Genomic DNA, 13,571 nt, shown 5'->3' on the forward strand with positions numbered 1-13,571 from the left:
ATACATACCAAAGATAGCACAAAATTGAGAAGGGCTGTCCCACTATAGAAAAGAATTGTCAGTAATGTTGTAACTGTAGTAAAAAGCAGGCTCACATTGCGACTCATCACTATCCATAGGGATTCCAGAATCTAGAAACAAGAAGATCAAATGTTTGAATTCAGTCAGCAAGCAATTTATTAAAGCTTTTCCACGTACCAGGAACTGTGGATGTACACAGTATGCATGCACACACACACACACATGTGTATACATACATATACACACAGTACATAGTAATCTGAAAGGGGAAGGCATTTATCAGCAGATTTTTATTGCTTTTAGTATAAAATAATGTACAGAAAATCAGCATATAAGAAATGCTGCCAATCAAGAGTTCCACACCATGCCAAAACTGGCTCCAAAAAAGTTTGTAACTCATAATTTCAATATTATCTTTAATTTACTAATTATAAAATTTAAGTAGAAATTAACTAATAAGGATGAACTGTTCTTTCGGAGAAATATTAGCAAATAGATAAACCTATAAAATCCATTAATTATGACCTGAACCAGTACTCTTATTTATGTCACAAAGGTATTCATTATTATATATAATATCTACAATAATCTACAAACTATCCAAAATCATATTTATCTTAAAATATGTAAGCTTTTTATAGTGAAATAAATGTATGAAGAACATGGCAAATTATAATAGTGCTTCTGGGTCTTAGCTACATATCTGTGTAAAAAAAAAAAAATCATGGCTGCCAATCTAACCAAAATATTCAGTTGCAGTTAACAGAATTAATCAATTAATTTTGAAGAGTTAATGAAAGCATTCTATTAAATAATAAAGGAGATTGTAAAAAGTGTTTTCTACACTTGAAAAAATGATTGCATTCCAGAAATGTCTAAAATTTTTCTGCTGTGTTGTTTTTATATTGTTCAAATGGGAAAGGTCCCTTTAAAGAAAATCTCTAAAAAGAACTGAGATTGAAGAGCTATTAGACACTGAAAGGCTGACTGTAAAATGTTAAAATTTCATGCAGAGAGGACAAAAATTGTATTCTACACAAGAGAGCTTCCAGATAGTGAGAGAATTGGTAGGATAATTAGGAGGTGTGAGGAAAGATTTTTTTATTCAATTCAAAAAACTATTTGAGTACATGTAATACAACTATTCTAGATGATGATGACACAGAGATGAAAAAAAAGATATCTGTTCTCAAAGATTTTATGGTTAAGGGGGGAATAAATACAAAAAACTATATTACAATATGGAATGCCTTTAGGTGAACAAGACAGGTCAAACAGAAGGATGAGAGACAGAGGAGTCATTATTTTTAGCTACTGGTAATTTTATCTGTGTCTGATGTTGAAACACTTGATAGTTCCAAGGACTCTAGTGGTGAGAATGTTCTTTTCTGGATCTTCAGAAGCTGTGGTTGTTACACCTACAATTATAAATACTACCTTGCATAATCAATAGGGTTACTCCTTTGTAAAAAGGCTTGGCTTGAAATGGAACTAAGAGGGGCTAAGAGAAGAGAGAAGAGAAGAAGGCTGTTTAGTTGATCTGCCCACAGGTGTCAGTAGAGAGGCTAGGCTCTCTTTTCAGAAGGGTTGTTTCCCTGAGCAATGTAGTACAGGAGCCAACCTGAAAGCATGGAGGTCACAAGATACAGGGTCCTGAACTATCTCACCCAATGGGCCTCAGGGGAGATAATGGTAAAGGGGGTAACAGCAATTTGATTTCTTTCTCTTTTAGGATATGTCACAGCTTGTTAGAAATAGCTTGGCACAGCAGATAGAAAGCTAGCCTTAGAATCAGAAAAAGTTGCATTCAAATTCTACTTCTGATACATAATTGGCTCTGTCAGTACTATGCTTAACTCTGAGACTCCTACTTATTGAAAGAATTTGCTTTGCTCTGGAAACTCCAACTCTGTGGCTGATTTTAAAGAAAACTAAGCTAAGTACAGCCTCAAAACTGTCCTTAAGATCACTTTTTAAAAGACAAATTAACTTCATAAAACAAAAGGTTTTAAACCCACCTCAGATACAAATAATTTCCTATTGCTAAAACCTTATACAAACACCACCTACAGAATGAAATCATGTCTTAGGACAATAATAAAGCTGAGTAACAGTTGAGCTACAGGAGAGCATAAGGAAAGGAAGTAAATGTCTGCTGCCTATTTCTAATTGAAGGAGCGACTTGGGGCATAATGTACAATGTCCCCAAATCTTAGTGTTTTTTGTCTTTTAAGCTTTAATGGCTTAAAATGGCGCTAAGATTTTCGAGATACTGTGTAAGGATACTATTGTAAGGATAAGTATGTACCTAGTAAGAGAGGGTGAGAAGTATATGGTTAAAGCAGTCTGTCTTAATAGATACCATAAAAGAAAATTCAAAAAAGGCAGACCCTTCCTTAGAAAATGATTGGTTTATTTTTGTAAACATGAATTATTCTTGAGCAATTTATTTAGTTTGTTAGAAATAGTTTTCTTCCATATCAGCATGAAAACTGTTTCTATTCACCTATATCTGGGTGATAAATCTGACCGGTCCTTCTGGAAATCACTTTGCTCTCTCTTTTCCTTTCTATAAGAATTTAAACACTTTCACAAGCATCACTGTCTAGAGCCTGCATAAATGAGAAACTGTATCCTTGAAAAAGGATAATTATATAACTATTAAGTGCTAAGGAAATCGACCCTGCTTGGGCTTGATTCTTTTACCTACTGACTGACTTTGACAATTCACTTACATTCTTCCTATAGATACTCAATTACTCTGTAAAACATAAAGAATGTTTGTCATATTGCTGACAACAGTTTAATTCTTACTGTTGGATGTGGAGACAAAAAATACATTCAAAGGTAAAAATAGTGGCTCAGTTTCTCCTTGGCTACTACTTCTGCAAGTAAGGATAGTGCCACCAGATGGTAGTAGTATTTTATTAACATACTATCACCAGGCCATAAGGCTATTTTTTCAGAATTGATAACAGAAAAGGGTCAAAGATAAACCTCAAGATTCAGATTTTCTATTAAAAATTGTATTTTAAATATATTTCAAAATATTTAAATAAAATATTTTAAAACAGTATGAAACAGAACTTTCTCAGAGACAAAGAAAACATCCTTAAGAGCAAGAATTAGGCTAAAATTATACTTGGGTACTCTAGGGGTACCTAATTATAAACTATTGCAATTTAATTAAATCTTACTTTTGTTCACACTGGAAAACTATGATTTTTCTTTCTTAAACTATTGTGAACTTAAACACCAAATGAGTGGTTCTAAATATGAAGTAGTACAAATAATGAGGACTATTTATGAAATTCTGAATCTTTATTTTGTGCAATTTGATTATCCCTTTTAAGTTTATAATCAATTCAATGTTTTATTTTCAAAACTGTCTTGCTTGTCTGTTTCCTTCTGTTCACTTAAAAAAATGCTTCAATAACTCTCCCCCCCCTTTTTTTTGACAATATTGAAGATGATGAGAAACAAAAAAACTTTTGTAATAATTATTCATAGTCAAGCAAGATAAATGCATCCATTTATTATGTCTAAAGATATGCTCCTTGAGATTATCACTTTTTGGTAAGAAGGTCAGTTGCATGTTTTACTCTGGAGTCATGATTGATCATTTCATTAAATCAAATTTCTTAAGTGTTTCAAAAACCTGTTTCTTTATGATACTGTCATTACTGTATACTGATTCTGTTCATTTCTTTCTTAATTAATTCATACAACTCTTCTCAGATTTCTCTGAAAAAGTCCCTTTCATCATTCCTTACAGGATAATAATATCCCTATCATAATTTGTTCAATCATTTCCCAATCAATGGGTACTCCTTAGCTTCCAGTTCTTTGCTATAACATAGAGCTGCCATAAATATTTTTTGTATTGATGAGTCTTTTCTCTCGTTGGAGTACTGGCATACCAGTAGTATTGCTGCTACATTCATCATTCTCATTAGAACTTATTTTCCTCTGTCCTAAACTATTTTTCCACCCAGAAAGGCAAAGTGCTTTCATGGGCTTCCTAGATGGAGGATAAAAGGTAAAAGGCAAAGTGCTTTGCCTAGATTGTCAGAAAACCTAGATTCAAATCCTATTTCTGACTACATTTATGGAAATATCTAATGTGGCAATTTTATTTGCTTGACCATACATATTTGTAATAAAGATTTTTTTCTGCCTCCTATTAATTTTTGATGGGTAGAGAAGAATGAGAAGAGAATTGGGGATAGGGTTCACTCCCTTTAAAAAAGAACAGGAGGAATCACAAATATGTAGGACAACTTTAAAAGTCGTTATATTTATTCTATAGCTACTAGCATTTATATAGCACATTAAGATTTGCAAATATATACTTAAAACATAAGCAATTCATATTTTGTATACAATCTTTTTCTGTTCTTCAGAAATGCTAATTTTATTTGGAATTTGTAAAGTTCAGAATAAAAAAATGAAAAAGAAAAACAAATACAATTCCTATTTAATATTCACCAAATCTGTGACTTTCGGCAAATCATGTACCTCCCTAGGTCTCAGTTTCCTTATCTGTAAAATGACTTACACTAGATGACTTAGGAGGCCCCTTCTATCTCCAGCTCTATGATTTTACTAACTCAAATTTTTCCCTTTCCTTTTTTTTCTTAAAGCACATTACTGAGAAGAAAGCTTAAAGATCATCATCATCGACATCATTACACACATATCCCAAATGATCTTTTTAAATAATTTTTTAAAAGGTACCACACCTTTTTTCTCTGGAATGTCAAACAAATGACCAAATAAGTAGAATTCAGAAACTTTGTTTAAGCAGTTTTGTGTCAATGAATCATTTCATTACAGGGAGGTGGGTCCCTGTGATCTATTTGATGAGCACTACTACTCCTTTAGCTGAGCACTAGGATGGGGTCATCACTGACTGTTACTAACTACAAGCAGTTAGATCTATAAAAGAATCTGTTCACTCTTCCAGTGTTTACCAGGTACCGTCTGATCAGTTTAAAGATATTTTAGTGTTCTAAATCTCTAAGGAATAAAGGAGATTGCAATAAAGAGTAGTACTATGATACATATGCTAGAACAATTTGTATCATTCCTGGGACTCAGCTCAGTCAGTTGAGAAAGTGACACAGGAACTACTTACACAGCTTTCAACAATGTAAATGCCTCATCAATAAAAGGAATTTTATTTATACATAAGTATTTATATACAAGATCAAATATAACACAGTGAGTTAAAGCCTCTATAAACAGAAATAAGTCATAGGGTAGTTACACTTTTCATTTATATGCACATGTTAACATAAGCAAAATTACTTACAGAAAGAAATGTCTCAATGTTCTCATGAACAAAGGAAGCAATATCTTGCCAATCCAGAATATCTCCAAGCCAACTATTTTGACGATTTATAGTCATCTTGTGACCTTTATGCCTTCCAGAATGTGTTATATTCTATAAAGAAGAACAGAATATCAAATCAAGTTAAGTTTTTAAAAAAGTTAATGGATTCGATTGCACATGTATAAATGATCAGATTGCTTACCATCTCAGGGAGACAGAATTTGCAATTCAAAACTTTAAAAAAAAACTTTTTAAAAATTGTTTTAACATGTTAATGGGAAAAGGGACATCATAAAAATATCCATATAAAAATGTTTTTCATTCCAAATTTGCTTGGAAGAAAAACAGCTTTATTAATTTTCTGGTCCATCAGTACATGAGATAAAATGTATAACTTTCTATCCATGAGCTCCCAACTCTTTGCCTTGGAATTAGCTGGACCTAATATCAGCACCTCACTACTGCTCTCCAAACACACTTTAGATAAATGCTATTAAATCAAAGGCAGGTTGCTAAGACAAACAATGGCTTTTATTTACTGCTTCTTTTCTCCCAACTTGAATTTACAAAAGCAGAGCTGCTTCTATTCATGCATAAACACTGGAGAAAACAACTCCTTTTTCCATTTTATAGCTTATAATTCATCTATAGCTTATAATTCCAGCTTAGTTGGACAAGTACATTATCTAATTCTAGTAGTTGCTTCAATGCCACCATTTTTTACTTAGTAATACTGAACAGATAATTTTCTGTTTGTGAGTTTGAAGTTAACCATGAATAAAAGGAAAGAGAGAAATTATGGAAATGTGATAAAAAGTTGATTTCAGAAGAGATCCTTGGCGTTTTCCTGTAAGGAATTGCTTTTGAAAAACTGCAGACTCTAATTTGAGACCGTATACTCAATAAATGAAAAAATTAACTTATTAATTAAACCAGTTATCCCCATATGTCAGCAGAAATTTATAAAGTGATTTATAATTGACATAAGATCTTAAAGGTCAGAAAGGCAAAAAATGAAATTAGAAGAAATCTTAAGAGATTATCTCTCCAGATGCTATTTGAAAAATGAATACCTCCTACAACATCCCTGGCAAATAATTATATTGACTTGAATGGAATGTTTTCAGTGATGTGGAATTCATTATCTTTTAAGTAGTAATTTTCATTTTTGGACCACTCTATTAGGATTTTTCTCCTTATAATGGATCTTAAAAATTCCATATCTTTTTAAAATTACTCACACCAGTTACTCACCTTTACAAACCAAGAGTGATACAGTCTGTCCCAGAGTTCTAGTACTTGCTTTTCAATCACAGCAGTATTATTTACTTTATCTCCCAAAATCTTACGAAGCTACAATAGACAGAGATAGGTTTAGTATTTCAGAAAACAATAATCTATTTACATGTTCCAAACAAACCCTGGTATTCAAAATTTTCTAAAAACCATATAAACAGTAAAAATTTAACATCCCTAAATTCAAAACTCTAAGGAACCATTCTTCCTTCTTTATTATTCTGCTTACTGCTATTAATTTATTAGATATGTAGGATAGTTAGCTTCATTTTAATGAATAAATGAAACATTGTTAAAAACCAAGAAGTTAAGAATAAGAAATCATATTGACCAGTTAACTATGCACAGACAAATTCTGCTCCATGGTGTGTTGGTGTTCGTCATTTGTGGTCACTTTGAATAACTACATTATGATATATTCATGGTTATTACTGTTAGTTTAAAAGTAATTGCTATATAAGTTTATGTATATCTACTTAAAGAATAATACATTTTCAGTGACATTACAGATATAGGTGCTTGGATATCTGCATTTGAATTACCTGTTTTGAACACAAAATAATTCTTACTTGGGAACAAAAGCTAAAGTATTTGTGCATAAACAAATGTTAACTATCAAATGAAATTAAGAAACATCCAGTGGAACAAGTTATATATATAAAATGTCAAAATTATTTTCTGTTAACTCAACCAGTTATTTCATTTATTTGTTAGCCTTAATTTAAAAAAAAAATTTAAAGCCTTTTTATTTTCAAAAGATATGTATAGATAATTTTCAACATTCACCCTTGCAAAACTTTGTGTTTCAAATTTTTTTCCCTCCTTTCCTCTTACTCCTTCCCCTAGATGGCAAATAATGCAATATGTTAAATATATTCAATTCTAGAAAAAGCTTTTTATTGTTCTATACATCATAAACACCAAATATGAACATTTCCACATAAAGAGAAAAAGATGGTTCATGAAATCACAAATCTATTAAGTACAGTTTGTATTTCAAAATAATATGCTAAATTCAACATACTTAACTAGTAACTTTAAAGATCATTTTTATATCTAATTATAATCTTATATTTAATCTTGCCTCACTATTCCTGCTTATTTAGGTCTTTTCCTGATTTGAAACTTGACTGTGCCAGAAAAAATCTAGAAGTTTCTGGTCTTTTATGATTCAGAAATTTGATGACCAAGCTCTCTATATTTTCATCCAAATCACTTCTAAATATTGTAGACCTTCCTTTAGTTGACCAATAATTGTTTATTCTATATTTTGTGGGACAACTGTTCAAGCTATTATAAATCCAAACACTTTTACTTATCATTTGGCCCTTGTCCATGACAAATTTTTTGCTCATTCACAAAAATGATATATCTATATTTCAACATGTTTAACATGTATGAGACTGCCTGCCATCTAGGGGAGGGGGTGGAGGGAAAGAAGAGAAAAGTCGGAACAGAAGTGATTGCAAGAGACAATGTTGAAAAATTACCCATGCATATGTTTTATCAATAAAAAAAGCAATAGTAAAAAATTAAAAATGACATATCTAGTGTCTTTAATCGCTCAAAATCTATAAATTTAATAACAAAACCAAAAACAATTCTTCCTCTCTATATCCTGTTTTTCCTTTTTCCGGTTAAACAGAGAATTACTGGCCTGAAACTGAGAATGAAATAGTTCATACTTTAAAGGAAAAAAAAATTTGTAGTGTAACTGGGAAATACTAATCTCGCCTATATCATTCATTTTGTTCACAAAGAAACTTTGACAAAGAATGTCAAACATCTTGCTGAAAGCCATATGTAATGCAATAGCTCCTGCCTCTTTTCCATTTTAGGTCTTCTAATATTAGCTAAAGTAATCATAATCATCTCAGGCAACTTAAGTAAGTTACTGGTCCAATTAGCCTGATTCTCATCCATTATAATACACTGGAATACAAGGGGTTCCTGAAAGGAACACTACCCACTAATGCATTCAAAAGAAAATATATGTTTCTCCTAAACTTCTGACCGTTAAATCTAGCTAAGTGTAAGGACATTCAAATACCTCATAAGTCCAGGAATGATTGGTCATATATATTATATGGTAACAATAATAATAATTACTAAGGGAATAAACATTAAGTACTCCCTATGTGCCAGGTACTTCATGAATATTATTTCATTTGATCTTTACAATAATATTGGGAAGAAGGTGAAGAAGCTGAGGCAGACAGAGGTCAAGTGATTTGCCAAGATCCACAAAGCTAGTTGTTATCTTAGTAGTAAAGTGATGCTTATAAGTTATTATTTCATAAAAAAATTTCATCCCTGTGAGTCTTTTGTGCTTAGTATTTTTTTATGTAGTTCACAGTTTAAAAAAAATTCCAAGAATACAGTCTGTCTTACATATCCACACTGTGCATTAAGTATCGCAATTGTTTCTTTTGGGGAGATCCTTGACAAAAGCTAGATCTAAACTTTAAGTCATTTTCTCAAGAGATGCAGAGTGAGGGCATAAAGAATCAAGAATAATGAGCCTCACTTTTTCTTTGAAGGCCTGGATCCCCCAAGACTATAACTGGACCAAGAACATGAGTCAAGAGTGAGATGTTCCCTCAGAGGGGGAGTTAGGAACCCTAGTACCCATTGGCTCAGCAATATTTCTGGGCTGTTCTACTTGCCTGGAATGAAAGGCCTCCTTCCTTTCAAAGCCTATCATTAGTATCTCTGGAGATTTCCTCTTATCTGCAGGGAGGTGTGAGCTGCTGCTGCTATTATGGAAAGAAACAAGGGGGGCTGAAGGAGGGCCAAGTTGGAGGCAGCAGCCAGGGAATGAGCGATCCTGGGGATGCCATCACCGTCGGCCTTTTTGATTTGGCACTTTCTGGCCACTCTGCCTCTATCTCCCGAGGCCCCCAATCAGGCATCAGCCCTGTCCCAGACCAGCCAATACCTACCCCTTATTTCCCATTCCCTGAGGATCTTGGAAGAGGAGAATGCCTCTTCCTTCATGTTCCCTCATTCTCCCCACCCAGCTCAGCCCCCATTTTCTTTTGCCTAATCTCCATACAATTCATCGGCACCAACAAAGCACCACGTTGGTGATACAAACAAAAGCAAAAACAAAGACCGTTTTCACAGAGTATGCAGTCTGAAGGAGAAGATGACTCGACAGCAACTTTGTACAAACAAGATGATACGTGATAAACAAGGGGCAGTCTCAGAGGGAGGTCCTTAACAAAACTAAGATTAAGAAGACTTGGCAAAGGTCTCTTACAGAAGGTTGGATTTTAGCTGAGATGTGAAGGAAGCCAAGAGGCAGAGACAAGGAGGGAGGGAGAGTAATAAGTAAAATAAGTCAGTGTGCAAAACGACACTGGGACAAGGGTCACTGTATTGCAGAGAATGTGGACTGAGGATAAGGTATTAGAATGCTGCAAGGGAAAGAAGTGAGGTAATAAGGGATTTAAAAGCCAAACAGATTTTATATTTGTCTGTGGAGGTAAAGGGGAACCCCAGAATTTTACCAAATAGGGAGATGAAAGGGTTAGACCTTTATCTTAGGAAGACCTAATTGATAGCAAAACAGAAGATGGCTTAGAACGAGAAGAGATTTGAGATAAGAAGACCAACCAGAAGACTATTATAAAAGATCCTGCACAAAGGTGACTAGTATTTAAAAAGGGGCACATAAAAAAATGTAATGAAGATAGAAATGACAGGACTTGACAAGAGACTGAATATTAAGGGAAATAAGTAAAGATGACACCTAGCTTGTAAATCAGGATGACTGGAAAGATGATAGCATTGTGGACAATAACAGGGAAGGGAGGACATGGGGAAGAGGTTTTTGAGAGCAAGATAATGAGGACAGTTTTGGATATGATGAAATTGATATGGCCATGGGGCATCCTATGGGAGATGTCTACTAGGCAGCTGGAAATGTGAGGCTGTAGGTAAGGAGAGAAGTGTGTTTTGAAAATAAAAAGCTTAAAAAAAATAAATAAAATTTCTAGTTACATAAAAAGGGGATAGTAATAATGATGATGATGAAAGCATTTATTTCACAAGGTTGTTGTAAGGATCAAATGAGAAGACATATTAAAGTACTTTGTAAGCTTGTAAAATATGCTAGTGATTATTATTATTAGACTGCATCTTTTCAGTCATGTGAGTTTCTTTTCCTCTGGAATAAATTGAATTCTTGACCACTTTTCCTATCATGTTCTCCAAGCCAAAATTACCTTTTTGAATTGTTCCCCCTTCTTTTTGCCTCAGAGATAATTTGTGAGATATTATTAGAATTTCATTTTTGAGAGCTTTCATCAGCACTGATCTCTTCCTTTAACTTTCTGCAACTCACAATATTTTAAAATGTGACTGGTTTTCTCCTCTTTGATCACTCAAACTCTATGGAGAAGGCCACTTTTCTCCTGACCTTCATGCCACCTCTATTCCATCTATCAGTTCTTTAATCAAAATTAAATGCTACTTTCAATCTAAGCAATGAAATTGTCAGCAAACAAAGCTAAAAGCGATTGTACTCCCGACAACAACCTCTCCAACACTGTACCTCACACGTGAGGTCAATGTAGTGACTGACATGACAGGCTATGATTCCCATCACATACTGCCACAGAGAAGTCATTGCCAGCTCTTTGTCCTTGTGCCCCCTAGTCTTATGTTCCCATCTTTACTCATGCCCAAAGATTAGGGAAGCAAGATGATATATATAGTGGAAAAAGCAGTGGGATCTGGGCCACAGGATCCTAGTTTGAGTCACAGCTCTGCCATTTGTTACTTTGGGCAAATCATGCCATCTCTCTGAGCCTATTTCATCACCTATAAAATGATACCCAAGTATTCAGTCTTATAAAAACCAGCCAGTTTTTATATTTTTTGACAAACTGGGCTAACTCAAACCTTCCTATTAGATTTGTTTTTTTTTTTTTTTTTACACTCATAGCCCCCACTTTCTCAGCTCCAATTTGTTTTTCAACTCCTTGAAATTGGATTTCTTTCCTCACCATGTACTTTATACTCTCTCACCCAAGAACTCATTTTATTATGCAATACTATGGCCATTTCTTGGCCTTTCCCCTTTTCATGTCTACGGCAATTGGTGCCATGATCTGTCCCTTCCTCGGATTCTGTGGCATCCCTCTGTCACCATTCATTCTTCTCTTTGCTGGGCTCATTCTCCTAACATCACAACCTGAGGATTACCTTTGACGTCTTTCTCTCTTCACCCTACATATCTAAAGTTATCAAGTGCTATGAGTTCTTCAATTCATATTCTCTCTCTCTCTCATTTTGGAACTTCCTTTCAACACTTGGCATTTGTGCCATATCTTTCAAGAGATCCACATATAAGCTACTACAGTGGAAGAAATGGAGTTTGTCCATTCCAACCTTATCTCCTAGATCTGGCCTCAGTTTCCACTGGGAGTCCTTTTTCTGCTGCCTAAGTTTTACTAAGAAGATGCTATGCTCTATGAGCACAGCAAAACTGCAATGGCTCAAAAGAAGCATAAGATGCACAAATTAAAAGACATTTCCACTCCAAATGTTCATATAGACTAGTACCCAACTTGGGATAGAGCATTCTGAGCTCAGGCAGATCAGATCAGCCAGTCAGACATACTGTACCTTGACTCCAACATAACAATGCCATTTTGGTCCTCTTCCAGCATGAACAACTACCACCAATTTACTCTCCGAAAATCCTCCTCTTAATTATTTTAGATTTCTCTAGAATCATCTAGACTTGTTTAATTTTAGTTACTGTGACACAGCAGGGAAATGTCAGTTCTGCCAGAGGAGTCATCTAAAATAATAACTTTTGTGCAAAAGTAATATAAAACTTTTTTTTTTTTAAAGAGACAAGAAAATAGCATGGTGCATAAAGTGTTGGGCCTCTATCAAGTATCCTTGAGTTCAAATCCATTTATGGTTAGTCAAGTACTTTACAAAGATCTCATTTTATCTTCTCAACAATTCTGGAAGATAGGTGCTGTTATTGTTTCCCTTTTACCAATTAAGAAACTGAGACTGAAGGACATTAAGTGACTTGCCCATAGTCATACAACTAGTTGAGTTTAAGGATTCAAGTCTTTATGACTCCAAATATAGCATTCTATACAATGCGACATTGAGATTCCTCATATGCTTGTATCTGGCTCTTTTGAGGCAGGGACTGTCTTATTTCTTTATTTGTACCCTAAGCACCTAGAAGCACCTGAATGACAGTAGAAAAAGGCATGGAGTCAGAAAGACTCACTTCTTGGGTTCAAATCTGGCCTCAGACACTTACTAGCTGTCTGATCCAGGGTAAGTCACTTAATCCTGTTTGTTTCAGTTTCCTCATCTGTAAAATGAGCTGGAGAAGGAAAAGGCAAACCATTCAAGTATCTTTGTCAAGAAAATATCAAATGGGAAGTGAAGAGTCAGACACGACTGAAAACAACCACCACTCTGAATATCTGTATGCAGGGCCTGGCACTGAATAGTTACAAACATGTTCGTAGAAAGATTTTTGAAAAGGTGCATTTTCTTTCTTCCACCTTAAAAGTTTTTCAATCCCATTTCTTTTTAAGCAGCTTTTGTTTCTTGGGCAGGTTTACTTTTTTACTATTTAGAATAAAATTCATACTTCTTACTTTGGCAAAGAAGACAAGCTAAGCATTGCCTACCTCTGTATTCTTGGCCATTGTTAGTCCCTGAGATGAACCATCTACTCAAACCGAGTTCATCCACAGGAGCACAAGCTTCCTTGGCTCATACTTGTCCAGAGTCTGAAATGCCAAATACCTTTGGTCTCTGTGTAGGTCCTATCCTTTCTTCAAGACCTCGATCAGTTCTAGGATTGTTTCCATGAACTTTTTGCTCAACAGGTCAGTTCCTTCCCCCTCTTTATGTGAAATCTGTATCATTT

General features: G+C 34.3%; 1 protein-coding gene across 2 annotated transcripts in view; it reads right to left on the bottom strand.

Moving 5' to 3' along the window:
• The window catches only part of TMEM245 (transmembrane protein 245), a 94,287-nt gene that overhangs the window by 41,122 nt on the left and 39,594 nt on the right, over positions 1-13,571 (bottom strand). For both annotated transcript variants that reach the window (XM_031945555.1, XM_031945554.1), the window contains 3 exons: positions 6,611-6,709; positions 5,336-5,467; positions 9-131 (listed from right to left, as the gene is read on the bottom strand). In XM_031945555.1, the coding sequence (XP_031801415.1) occupies positions 9-131; positions 5,336-5,467; positions 6,611-6,709 (354 nt within the window). The remainder of the gene's footprint in view (positions 1-8; positions 132-5,335; positions 5,468-6,610; positions 6,710-13,571) is intronic.

The sequence above is a fragment of the Sarcophilus harrisii genome, chromosome 1, assembly GCF_902635505.1.
Source record: "Sarcophilus harrisii chromosome 1, mSarHar1.11, whole genome shotgun sequence".
Lineage (NCBI taxonomy): Eukaryota > Metazoa > Chordata > Mammalia > Dasyuromorphia > Dasyuridae > Sarcophilus > Sarcophilus harrisii.